General features: G+C 37.9%; 1 protein-coding gene across 1 annotated transcript; it reads left to right on the forward strand.

Moving 5' to 3' along the window:
• Positions 1 to 6,593: 6,593 nt before the first annotated feature.
• On the forward strand, positions 6,594 to 12,704 carry LOC116262762 (uncharacterized). The gene is made up of 4 exons (XM_031642255.2): positions 6,594 to 7,592; positions 8,627 to 8,863; positions 8,970 to 9,187; positions 12,218 to 12,704. Exons 1-4 carry the CDS (start codon positions 7,335 to 7,337, stop codon positions 12,393 to 12,395), a joined length of 891 nt encoding a protein of 296 aa, XP_031498115.1. The 5' UTR covers positions 6,594 to 7,334; the 3' UTR covers positions 12,396 to 12,704.
• The last annotated feature ends 1,690 nt before the right edge of the window (positions 12,705 to 14,394 follow it).

Below are 14,394 nucleotides of genomic sequence, written 5' to 3' on the forward strand. Positions count from 1 at the left end.
TCGCGGGGCTCTTGGGAAATGCGAGAGAGGACAACGGGTCGTTGCTGATCACACCGATCGTGTCCTAAATGAATTATTCTGTCACATGGACACGAATATAACGCGAACTATTTCCTTCGTTTTTTATATAAGAATTAACAAATGACGGCTCAACCCTTGAAAGTGTATATAAATAATGGCTCAATACTTGTGAATTTGTAAATAATTGTTTGAGTTTACAAAATAATTAATAAACACACGCTTTGGTAATGAAAGTTTAAATTATACTTAAAAACATTTTATTTTTATAAAAAATAATTCGCGTCCCTTTAAACTTCGTTTGATGCACAAGAAAAATACTGTACAATATAATTTTTTTTTCAAAGTTTGTACGGTTTTTTTCCACCACAAAGAATTTTCCTGTGTGTTTTTCGTTGAATTCAAAAAAACTTCCCACCCAAAAAAGTCCATGAAAAATTCTTTCTTTTAAACATTGATAATTTTATCATTCAAAAAACTTCCTATGCATCAAACTGGACCTGAACTTCATATGCATCAAACTCGACCTGAAAATGTTTTTCCAACAATTTCAAGTTCCTCAAATATCTCTCTTTCAGCTTTTCCTCATTATAATTACACTTAAAAGCTATGTTTGTCAGATCTCTAACTTTAAATACATGCCAGATCACATGTACAACTTAAACTACCACTATGTGTATATAGATAGTCGCTCGACACTTGTCTCTGAATTTGTAAGTAATTGTTTGGGTTTATAAAATAATTCATAAACGCACGATTTGGTAATTAAAGTTTAAATTATACTTAAAAACTATTTTATTTGTATAAAAAATAATTGCTCAAAAGAAACGGGAATAAGTTGTTTCTCCAATAATTTCACATTTCTCACATGTTCTATCTTTTAGCTTTTGCTCATTATAATTACACTTAAAAGCTATGTTTGTCAATCTTTAATTTTAAATTCATTTTAGGTTAAATGTACAACTTAAACCACCAGTAGATTTTTTCTTAACTAGGGATCTCAAATCTATGCTACCTTGTGAAAACCATGGATTTGTAGTTGGAGAAAGGTAGGGTCTGATTACATGCTTGAAAATCAAATCCGTAGTAGCTTCGGATTTGAAATATGAAGCTATCAAACATAACCTAAATAAAATACAAAATAGACAAACAATTGTGAATTAAGAAAACTCTATATTTAAAAATATATTGTTTATTAGGCCTAAAGTGGTTTTTAAAGCGCCTTCATGTCCTTTGTGTTTTTTAATTATTTACAAATTTGAGTAGTTATTTTATAATTATAACTTTCAAACGTTAAGCAGCTCTCTAAAGTAGGTATTATGAAGTTAAAGCCAATTTAACCCTACCAATACCATGCAACTTTAACAGAAGGTTTTGTTTATAAACTCTTATCCCCAAAATTGATGTCTAAATATTCAGAAGCACATTAATCAAAATTTTGAATTGAAAAAGTATATGTTGTGGCTCCAAGATACATGCAAAGTAGTTTAATGTGCTTTCACCGACCATCGAAAAGTAACGTAATGAAATTATGTGCGCATTTTGCAAAGTAACGTAATGAAATTATGTGCGCATTTTGCAGGAGAAGTATTTCGTTCTACCGCCTAACAAAAGATCTGAAACCCCCACTCCGGAGAACCCATTTGAAGTAAAAATGCATCGAATGTGTGTTTGCATGACTACACAAAGTTGTTTTCACCATAAAATCTTGTCTCTATGTCATATGGAATAGAATAATGTACTTATAAATCGCAGCCCTGTATCATGAGGAAAAGAAGAAGAAGGAGAATTCCAACTCTCGTCTTGGTGGTGGGATAAATAATCTCATTTATTCGGAACATAAAGTCTTGTTGCTACTTTTGCCTACCACTTTTTTGTTCTTTTCTGTTAATATCATGCCATTTGTTTCCCATGCAAGTTTTTTTTTATTATTATTATGTTAGTTTTGGACATTGACTGCCACTATCTAAATTGTATGCCACTGACAAATGGGTCGCTGTCTTATTATGAATGACCATAAATGTATTTCTGAAATTAAATGCACTTCTAAGTAACAATTACTTTGGTTTTATGTACAGAAATTTACATGTCATATTATTTTGATCTTTTGTCATTTGCATGAGTAATAACCTTCTCCCTCAACCAAAAGAACAAAGAAAAAGAAGAAAACAGCAAGAAATAAAGAAAGAAAAAGGAGAGTTTGCATTGATGTGCAATTAACCTCAAAGACAAACCTTAAACTCTCATTAATTCGAGGTCTTCAAGTTCAGCTGCTTGTTCAAGATTAACTTATTTCATTTAATTGTATTTATGAAGTTCAACAATGAAAGTAGTTTTTTTTTTATCAGGGATAGAGCTAAGCTTGGGCAACTAGTTCCAGTACTCGACAGGTACCCGGCCTGATTGGGCTCAGGGCTTGGGCCCGACAAAACTAGCCCGATAATATATTGGGCCAGCCTAGGTCGGCCCGATTCAGCCTGATTTTTTAAATTTTTATTATTTTATTAATATTAATATATATTTTATTATTAAAAATATATTTTATATTTAAAAAATTTTATTTTATATTTATTTATTTTTTTTAATCTGACTGAGCTGGGTTGAGCTCCGGTATCGGGCTCGGGTTTTGAGTATCTCGACTCGATGCCCAAGTTTAGTTAGAGCCAACAAGAAAAAAACAAAGGGAAAGGCCATACTTTCTTATAAATAATTTAAGGAGACCACCGTCTGTTTTTTCAGAAGTAAAATTATATGAGGTTTGACATAATTTTCAATTGAGACGGAAAAAAACCGCACAACCTTTTCATTTAGGGACTAGAGTGTGGTTGATTATCTCATATCTTAGATTTGAGGTAGGTGATCCAAAATCTTATGATCTTGTGTTCAAGGATTTTAGATTCTTGATTTGTAACATGGATCTGAAAACACGTTTAAATAGGCAAGTATATCATAAATTTATGAACCTTGCATTTAAAAATCCATCATTTTCGAGTCAGACCCTCTTATCTCAAACATGGGATTCATGGATTTAAGGCAATAATGGTGTCGTTCTTAAATCCATAGTTAGGACCATGGATTTAAAGTGAAATGTTTGTCAACTCAAACCTTTAGATATAAAATCTTGGGTTAAGATAGTCAGGGATGCACAGGGGTTTGTTTTTTTCTTTTTTGTTCCATATCTCACTCAAACCTGACCTCCAATGCATTCATTTGTCTTAATTTTGACGTGTTTGCATTTTTTAGAGGCGTTGGTATACACGTATGCCTCTCCGTGTTTAAAGTTTTCTCATAAATCTGATCACATAAATACTACATAAAAATCAGAAAATTAGGTTGCCTAGATCAAATTTTATAAGTCGAAAAGAGTCCAAAGCAGTTAATTTTGAAAACATTTTAAAATTTGATCATGACTTTGCTATGTATTTGAATATATATTTTGGGTTCAATAATTGTTTTAGGTAAGAGATAGATAGAGAGATAGACTCTTGAGAGTTGAAACTGAAGAGAATATTAGGTTTTCTTTCTAATCCCCTCCACACCCACCCAGCTTTGGGAGCTTTGCTTTCACTTTGCCACACCCACATCTAAATATATTACTTGGCTGGTGGCCACATTTGATTGATATCTCCTTTATGCGGAGACCTGCAAGTGTAAACAAACATCTGATTTTACCACTGTGTAAAAATAAAAATATGAGATTCTCTCATATTTTAGGTCTAATAGGGTGAAGTTAGATTGAATATGTAAGGATATCAATTATAATTTCAATTTGGATTTGATATCCGACCTAATTGCTTTAAAAAATAAAATTCTGAAAAAACTTTAACATTTTGATTAAGAAATCAGGTCAGATTCATATTAAGAAATGACATTCTATTGGAGGAATATTCTAATATGGATTTAAATAAAAACTCAGTTGAATTTGTATTAGAATCGAATTTAGTTATAAATAAATATCTTCCATACAATGTCCATACACTTTGAAAATCAGTCCTTAACATATCATAATGCAGTTTTAAGCCAATTTAAAAGTTGGATTCAGAGTCAAATTGAAGTTAGAAATCAGATTCATATTGCATATTTAGATTCAGAGTTGGATATGCTATATTAACATTTCTATTCATTCATATCTAATTTTGAATTTTGATTCAAAAATATGGGCATGCAAATAAGTAGTTGTTAAGAGGCTGTTTGACACTAGTAACAAACTGTCATTGTTCAATGAAACTGCCTCAAAAATTTGGGTTGATTCATGAAACCCTGTGATATAGTGTTTTGTGAATTTACCTCCAATCTTAAGTAGAATCACCAAACAACAACAATTTGTACGGTCTGCCTTAAAGATTAAGGTAGATTTATGGACACGTAGTTCTAGTGTTCCATAAATCTACTCTAATTGTTGATGTATATTTATAGAACACTCACATAGTATCCCACCGATCAAATGGCCCCTAAAAGTACATCTAATTCAAATCCAAACATTGATGTCTTTACCTTAGTGGCCTCAAATCACCTCTACTGTGAAATCTAAAGAGAAACAAACACCCCCAAGTTAGTCCATACACTAAAAGCTATAAGCAAAGTATCTTTTCGCCCCTACCCATCAAGTTTTGATATAGTTCACATGCAAGAGATGTGGCTCCCCACCTTTATTAATCAAATAATAACAAATGATATGTACAAATCAAAACAGCAAAACAAGTTTGGATTTAGTTAATGTCAACAGATGCAACCTACTCTCAAAATCTTGACCTCCTTGTGTTTGGAGGCTTTAACTGGACCGAATTGGCTAACCCTTAGAATCCTACAACGCCCAAGTTTGTAAAGTGGCCGATGGAATACTACTTTGCTAATGCCACCATGGGCAGAACCAGAATTTTTTCTAAGTTTGTAAATTTTGACGCGAGCTGAAATATCATTTTTCAAAATTATTATATAAGATAAATAAAATTTTCTAAAATTTACATGTACCATTGAAGAACAAGCGACGAAATAAACAGTAAACAATTCACTATTCAATGATGAAATAGACAGTAAACAATTCGGCTTTGCGGTTGACAAGTACACCACATTAAAAAAAACTGGTAGGTTTCCATAGCTATAAAGAAAGAACGTATATATGCAATGCCAAGAAGATGAGATGCTTTTCAGGAATATGCTCATTCATCCTGAATTATTGTCCTCAATTATGAACTACCAAGAACTACGTGGGCAACTTTAAAATAAAAAAAAGCAGAAGCAATAGAATGATATTGATATCTGATCTAAAGTTTTTTTTTTAAAATTTATTTCTTTAACACTTTATATTTATGGCTTTCTACATACTCAATATCCATATACTTAAAGGAACGTGACATGCTTTAAAAACTGCCAACGAAGCAAGTAGGTTTCGCCTGGTTTATCTATTTTTTCATGAAGCAAGAATTGAATCAGAAAGATTCCTGCCAGTTTACAAGCCAGCGGAATTGGATGCAGTTTTCCAACTCTTGATTGAAGCAGGTCTGGAATCCCCAACAAAACCCAAGTGGTGGTGTTCAACTTTTTTTCCGGGTATCACGTGGTTCCGTCGGTATACCATGGGCCCGAACCTTGTGAGTGGGCTGGAACCCGGCGGTCGGCATTTGGTCCAGCCGGCCAAAAGCTGGCACCGCCGCCACCAGCACTGGCCAGGGTAGGTCTTGGCTGGCTGAACCTGGTCCATTTGATAGGCGCTATCAGAAAATTCATTCAATCAAAGTTAAGTTAACTGGACTCCATCCATCCAACCAATTCATCGACTCATTAACGATTTGCAAATCACAAGTTAAGAGGGTATTGGAAAGCAGAGATTTGAGATCCATATACATGTTTGATTCATGGATTTAATGTTAGGGTTCCATGGTAACTCGAAAAAAACGTGATAAATTAAATGACAATTTAAAACAAAACAAACATTTTTTAAGAAAAATGTTAAAAATGAAAAAAACATGTTTTTAACCCATTGTTAATACATTTTTCACTTTTTTGGTTTTTTTAATATCAAATAGTTTTTTTTCTATTTTCTATTTGTTGTAAATCTACTTATTTGATGTTTTTGTTCTTACAATTTTATTTTTTTCTTATTTTAAATTTTTTAAATTTTAAATAATGTAATGTAATTTTTTATTTTTTTCAAGTTCATTTTATTATATTAAAGAAAAACCTCACCGTTTAAAACTCCATTCGTTTCAAACTCCATTGATTAGAACTTTACTCATCGAACTTTAAATCAAAGGTTTTGACAGTGGTGGAAACATATGTGGGCGACTGCCCACATAGCCCATGTAAATTTGGGTCGGCAGGTTATAGATATTTACTTATTTGCACATTAGTGGTCCTTTAAAAGTTTTAATTGTAGATATTAATGCCCCATCGGTTGGGAAGATGGGTAGTCCCCCGAGGAGTGGGGTGTTTTAGTAATTTTGCGGATTTAATCCGTTATCCGACGTGGCAGACGCGTTCCATGCAGATGGAAGCGTGTGGGCAGCGAGAGCACGCCACGTCAGATGATCGTGGGGCGATGGGGAGCGCCTTTTTCCCAGCCCCCGGGTTCCGCATTTTCCTGAGAAAACGGGGACCGAAGTTTGCGGCGTGGCCACTTTTTCTGGGGAACCGGAAAATCTCTTAGGTCTGGTTTTCCGAGCAAGAGGAATAAAGAGGGCGACGGTGGACCGGCGGTGGCAGGGGAAGGAGCAGATCGACGTCTCAAGTACGATCGTCGGCGGTTCTCCCTCCCCCCCCCCCAGTTTTTACTTTTCCTACCTTTTTCTCCTTTTAAAATATATTTTTTTCCCAACAAGAAGAGGAGAACGTCTTGTCACCTTCTCAGCTACCAGTCTACCCTTTTCCTTTTCGTCTTCTTTTCCTTTCCAAACACTCTCTCTCTACTCCCTTCGAATGCAAGGAAGTCGATTCCGGAAATACTCTGTGTAGCTTTCATTTTCCCCATCTTCTTGTTTGGATTGGAAAAATTGGAAGCGAAGAATCGGCAATCGGGGTTCGAAATCTCTCTCTCTCTCTTATGTTCTCCGCCTTCCGCTGGTTGCAGACAGGGGGAAGGCGAAGAATTTGTTTCTGCTAAGGTTCGTTTCTTTATCAGATAATAGAACTCGGGCTTCGGGTTTCTTGAAGATCGGTTTGGGTGAATGAAACGAAGGGTCCTCGCAATGCGTAGCTCCTCAACTATAGAGACGTTTTCTCTGCACCGGCTGGATTGGGAGTTGATTTGCAGCCGGTGACTCGGATATTTTCGCTTGTGAGGGTTACTGGGGAAAATTCTTGGGGTCCTTGCGCCGGAGATGACGTATTCCGTCCAGATTAAGGACGGTTTGCTGTTGGATACGAAGCTGGAGGTGGAGGATGGAAATGGGGCGTATGTTAGGTTGGGTTATCTGAATGATCCCGAGCCGGAGGCGTTTGGGAGGCAGGAGAACCAAGCTGCTTTGAAGAAGCCTTGCCGCGCGTGCTGGTGGGTGAAGGTGGTTTTTGTATGCCTCTGCCTGCTGCTGCTAGTTGCTGCTTTCATCATTTGGGGAGCGCCCTTTCTTATTGAAAAGGTAAAATTTCTTCTCGTAGATAGTCTCGTACTGGACTGATTGTCTTTTTGGCGTGCAATTCATTTCTCCATGTGCTTACCACAACTTGTGTGGCGGACGTATATATTAATTTTTGGGAGTTAATCTTTTGTTCCCATCTGTGGGCTTTGGATTAGCTATCCTGAATTCTGGTAACGTCCGACAGCTGTAACATAAAATTCTCTGAGAACTCCGCAGCATATCCCGTGTTCAAGAATGACCTTTTTCCCTTTCTTGAGTTATTGAATTGAAGTTACTTCACCGCCAGGAACGTCGAGCAATGTATGAATTAAAAAAGAAGAAAAACAGACAAAGGCAGAAGTTTCACCCACGTTCTGCCACTCCGATGCTCATATTTTAACTTCTCATGGTCATGAACAGTGAATCTAGGCCTTTTCCTTGGAGGTTCTCTACAAAATTAAATTATACTTGCCAGGTACTGGCAACCCGGACTCACCTAGGTCTTTCATGGATTTTTCCTTTCTCTGCCTTGTTTCATGTGAACTTTGGAAGTTAAGGTTGGTTCTATACCTAATGCAAACGATCCTCATTATTTTGCCTTTCCCTTGTTGATATCAGAAGCATAACCTAATTTGTATTTCTGCACTTTTGTGTTTAAGTTTTTCCTACAAATAACTGTAAAATTCTCCATTCTTTGAGTTCGGTGCATGTGGTCGTTGAAAATGTTCTTGTCATATGGAAGTTTTGTTGCCAGAGCCGGTAATGGGTTTGGAAGTTACAAGAGGACTATTTTTCCAATGACTGATGCTCAGTATATCTTTTTTCAAGTGCACTGGAAGTAGTTTCTAAACTTAGTAAATACTGCTGCTATATAACCATGAACTAGAATTGGGAAGGGACGTTCGATGTTTGAACATGGGATGCTGCTTTTCTTTTGATCTCTACCTTGCACTTCTTTATCCTTGCAATCTAGTATTTTCTAATGTCGCATGAATTATATTCTTTCGAGTTTGTAAGTGCTTATTGTAATATCATTTTACCTTGTGTTATTATAGGTTGTTATTCCAACCTTGGACTGGGAGATGGCCACTTTTAGTACGCCTGTTCTTGGACTCTTGCTTTTTGCTTGTATGGCAGTATTTCCTGCTATCGTACTGCCATCAGCACCTTGCATGTGGTTAGCAGGGATTACTTTTGGTTATGGATATGGATTTTTGCTAATCATGGCAGGGACAAGCTTGGGAATGTCTTTGCCATACTTCATTGGTTCTCTCTTTCATGAAAAAATACATGTGAGTCCTGATTTATGACCAAATTTATGCCAAATATTGCAGTATGAGTTTGTCAGATACGTTATTTTCTGGGGCCTCAGTGAAGAATTAATTTTTTTTGATACAGAGATGGCTCGAAAGATGGCCGAAGAAGGCTGCTATTATTAGATTAGCAGGGGAAGGGAGCTGGTTTCATCAGTTTCGAACTGTCACTCTGCTTAGAATCTCCCCTTTTCCTTACATCGTGTTCAACTATGCAGTTGTTGCAACTAATGTCAAATATGGCCCATACATATGTGGATCATTAGTAGGAATGGTGCCAGAAGCTTTTATCACGATCTACAGGTTAGTTTTCTTACAGTCTTCATATAAAGGTGGTTCTTATAACTGAAAGTCATTTTCCTTCTTACTCTTTGCATTCATATCATGTCCTTAATGAAAACTATGATACTGCTTGTTTGCATGTGTATCTGTTCATGCATTCAGTTTTTTCACACAAAAGAAGGTTACTCTTATAGTCGAGTTTGGTGTGGACAAGCATTGACCGAGAATGTTATTGGTCCCTTGAGAGCTGGAGAATGTTATTGGGAACAATTTTTTTATTAGATCTGGATTTGGTGGGTCTCCCATAAAGCTTTCGCTTCCCCATGACCAAAATAGCATGATATGCCGTTATTCAGGACCTCCCAAAACAGTTATATTTGCCATTCGGAAACTGGAAATGACAGGTAACGACCACCTGATATCGTCCTGCTAGCCAACTGGTGATTTTCCCAATTTCGTTTATTTCCACTCCCTAGGAAGAAAACGAGGCTCGTCTAGGAATTTAATATTCATGTTCTAAGTTTTCTAAGTTCAACTGATCACCGATGCATTCTATTCATTTTAACTGGTTTAACATGCGAGCTACATGGCCATGTTGATTTTGATTGGTCGATCAACTTGCTTTTGGGCACTGCCCTTCAAGTTTCTCACAGCAGCTGGTGGTGGCACAATCGGATTTTCTAACTATCGAGTAGAATTCTAGAAAATATGCCTCTAACGAAGATATTTGACCAATATGTTTGAATAATGTTTTACAACTTACAATGTTAAAGAGCTGTTAATAAGCTTAATGGATCACCTTTTTTCCCAAAACTCTGATAATTTCAGCGAAGCTCCTCTCATAATACATTCTTGACCAAGTGGTATTGTTAGTATTGGAAATGTGGGCAGTGGCAGGCTATTCTTTCCTTTAGTAAACTTGTCTAGCAGTAGCAGGGGCTACTTTAATTTCTAAACATCTATGTTAATGTGACTTTTTATACAAAAACGATTTCTTCCTAGGAATTTGACAAATCCCCTCAAATTGATAGCAAAATGTTTCTCGTGCTGCCAATCTGAGTCAGTTTAGGAAGTTTACACATAAACGCCGACAGGAAGATGGAAATTATTAAGTTTGAAACAATGTCCGACAGACTCAACTGGATCTCGTGATGTTTTGGACCAGTTCAAACCAATATGTACAGTAGTCTTCCTGATCTTCTTCTGGCATGAAATTAATTAGGCCTTCAACATCTGAACAAGTTGATATCTAGACCTTCTTTCTTAAAATCTGAGCATTGAGATGTATTCTCTGCGGATGGATTATATTAATGAGAAACATGTGAAAAATGTCTATGAATTTTTCAAGAAACTGATTACTTTATTAATGTATATAATATTGCCAGCCCTGAAGGCCTCATAATGCAGAATTACGAGATCCAGCTGTCTCATGGGCAATTAATCATCATTATATACACCTTGACTTTGACTGCTGAAACTCAGTTATCTCTTTACAGATATTCATATTCTTCAACAGAAAAACGATTTGCCTTTTAATATTTGGTTACAACTATTCTCCAAAAGAATACTTTATCCTATTTATGCCTTTTGAAATCATTACTTGGAATTGTTTTTCTGAAATATAAGTCATACTGAGTGACTTTTGAGTCTTAGCATCTAAGGATGGAATGTGCAGAAGGCAGGTCGTCTAGTAAAAGTTTTCTTATAGGTGATCTCCAACTGCTGAGTTGGCTCTGCTATTTTATTTAATTAGATTGGTGTAATTTCTCTGGATTTTCACATTTTTTACGACAGTGGAACAGCTTAGCTGCTTTGGGGTTGAAACCAGCCATCTTGTCGTGAGTTAAAAATGAGACCGTTGGTTTCAGACATTCTGAGCAAAGCCACCTATGACGATGCGACTCGATTTATTTATTGAACTCATTATCCTAAGGTTGAGTCTGTCACTTTACAGAATTAAAAGCGAAGTCACAGGTTCTCAATTCTCATGCTCGTGCTGGTAGTAAGCTTTGAGAGTTTACCAAGACAATTTGGCGTGGGGGGCTTACCGAAAATAGTAGTGCTCTAAAATACCGACAAGAAAGAGAAAAAGATAATTGAAAAAAAGGAGCTTTCTGCTGTCACTTTGTCATTATGTATTCTTGGTAATTCATGAACGTTGAAGTTGATTGGTTACCGTTACAATTTGCCTACTTTTGCTGTTTTATCTGCCGTGAACTCATTCGTGCACTGTTTTAGAGGCTGGACGCCTTACTGCATATGCTGTGCTCCACATATTTGGTGGTTTCGAGGCTTTCGATCGTCTCTGTAGTGGCCGAGAGACTGGTCGGAGTGATTCATAATTCCTAACTTGCCTAGTGGGTCAACCAAGTTCTATTTACTCAACCACAACCTCTCACGGCCAACCTTTCCCATACCTGTCAGTCGAGTTTGCCTTTCAGCCCATTGAATTACAACCAAGTTTCACTTTGTGTATTCTATCGCATTGTTCATTTAGTTCACTTCTGATTGATGATAGGAAAGTGCCATTTCTACCAGCCTTGCATTAGAAGCTCTTTCGGATAATGACAAAAGGTGATCTGCCTAAAAATGCCCTTTCTCAATATTTTAATGCAAAAATGGTTTGGAGTTGCAAGTACATCCTCTCGTGAGTGGCGCTGAATTTGATGTTAGAATTGTTACTCTCACAAGTGTTTCGGCTTGATTATTGCTCCCAAATAACAGGGATTGTTAAGAAACCCCAACTCCCTGCCTTCAAACAGCTGATGTTTGAAAAACCACTGCCCACCTCCAAGTCAAGACCCTGAAAGGAAGCTTGCACATCCTTGTGACGACCCAAAATTTGCATGCCTTGTTCTCGATTAGAGATATTCTGGAAGTAAGACAAAAGCCCTTCCTTTGATGAAAAGGTTTCTCCTGAGGGAGTGGATGGCCCGTTGTGTGGACTGGTTGGTTTGATGTTTGTGAACCATATGTATGTTTGGTAAAGTAGCAGAACAGGACCACTTGGGGAAGGTTCCTTTCTGATAAGGTGTTGTTTTCATTGTGCAGCGGCATTCTTATAAGAAGCCTGGCCGATGCATCTCATGATCGGCGGTTCCTTTCGCCACAGCAGATCCTCTACAACTCGCTAGGCATCTGCGCTGCAATTGCTGCCACCGTCGCCGTGACCTTCTACTCCAAGAGGGCTCTCCAAACCCTTCAATCCGAAGAAGACGTCCTGGCATGATGCCAAAGGAAGTGTGGGGGACAACCCACAGGGTGGGGGACAACCCAGATAGGTCCAGTGGGTTAGTTTGGTTTTGGCCACGGGAACGTCTTTCACTGTGGATGGTGGAGGTGGGGACGGCAAAATGTACATGAACATTCATTATAGGTGGGCAAGAAATCGCAGCTTCACATGCTTACTCTTTTTGTCTTTTCAAATGTTTTCTATAATTTTTTTTTTAAATGCCTGGGTGGCGTGATATTTGTAAATTTGACTGAAACTCAGTGATTTAATGTTGAATGAAAATTGGTTGACCGGGCAGCATTGTTATTTTGGATCTGTCAATTATCTATTTTTCTTTTCGAGAAATAAAGCTGGTGTTGGTGATCACGGAGTCAGCATTGATGGTGTCATTAAAGAAATGTCGGCAAGGCACTGCCCATGAATCGAATGCTCGGGCAAGGATAATAAATTGTTGACATATATTCCGAAGGTAGACGTTGTGGCCAGTCGCCATTAATGAAAAAGAGGGGCCTTTGTGCGGCTAAGCGCTCTCACCAAGACCATTGTCTGAGTTGCAAGTCAATTTGGGGATTGTACCTCTATTAATTTCACGATCCCGTTATGAGCCTCCCGTTCAACAGTTTCATCGTCTGGTTTAGCTGCTGCTGCTTTTTTGCGTTCATTATCTGATTTAGCTGCCACTTTTCTGCTTTTGAGTGAGTCTTCAAATTGGCTGAGATGTTTTCGTAATTAATGAGATAGGTGGGTTGTCTTGGTCATATCGAATCATCCGATATGTGCCTCGATCTCTTTTGTCCAAAAGCCTTTATGGTCTACGGGGATTCGATTATCTTGCTTGCCGTAGAGATGCCGACGTAAGGCATCCTGATTGTCTGCAGGAGACGCGGGGGTCTGAATACTTGAAAGGACTGCTGAATGCTGAAGCAAAACCAGGCCAGCCTTGCTCCTGTAATTTCGCCCATCAAAATATGGGGAGCTTTTCCCCCTTTTTCAGCCTCCGGCTGCAGACCACCACGATTGATCTCTCCAATCTTTGTTAGGATGAGGAAAAGCCCATGCTTTGGTCAACTAAGAAGGAAAGCTGTCCTGCTGGTACCTGTATCCTGGGGCAGTCCACGCATCTTTCTGTACTCTGCGTTACGCTAGTAAAACACTGCAGCTGAACTTGTCTCATAAAACATGCATAAAAATATGAGAAGGGTTGGAAGCCTGGCCCAAGATTTCATCTCTTTTGGCAAAATCTTGTGGGTTCTGCCCAAACCCACCTTGCCTACAGAAGAAGGGGAAAAAGAAAAGTACAATGCAGAAGCGAATGTCATATACTTCTCGTATCATATTTTTGTACAAATTCAACCTTGGCAAACAACAGTTTTTCCAAGCATTTCTTCAATGAAAAAAGATAAAATTGGAGTGCTTACCAGTTTGAAGGAGAGGAAGACTTTCCTGTTGGCAAGAAAAAGAGTTCATGAAGTTTTTTGTCTGAAACAAGGCATGGCAAATCAACATCCAAAAACAAGAATGCCAACCTAAAGCACTGCTTTAATTTTGACGTCTCCCATCTAAGCAAGAGGTCTTGGACTATTCGCTGGCAACTAGCTTGCAAAACAATGGGGGCCATGACAGCAGGGATGGGTGGTCCCTCTCTCTTGATTTGCAGCCTCTTAAGCAGAAGAGGGGAAAGAACTGTGACAAATTAGGGCACACATATACATGGGGTGGTGGTGCTAACGGGCATTTGCTTCCCATGGTTAAAAGAAAAGATCAGAAAACAAAAAAGGTGCAGGCAGGAGGACAAAAGCAAGGCTGTTGCACTCAGTCGAGTCAACAGAGATGCTTAGACCCGAGTGAAGTTAACCAGAGAGACAGAACTCTTGTGCGATTGACCGACTCCCCAGGAGTGCAGAAATCAAGAGCCCGTCTTTGTTTCGCTTTTATGCCAAAAAGAAGGCTGCGTAACCCCAGAAGGGTTCGGGAGCTGAGGTGAGATGTATTTCTT

This window comes from Nymphaea colorata, chromosome 10, assembly GCF_008831285.2.
Source record: "Nymphaea colorata isolate Beijing-Zhang1983 chromosome 10, ASM883128v2, whole genome shotgun sequence".
Taxonomy (NCBI): domain Eukaryota; kingdom Viridiplantae; phylum Streptophyta; class Magnoliopsida; order Nymphaeales; family Nymphaeaceae; genus Nymphaea; species Nymphaea colorata.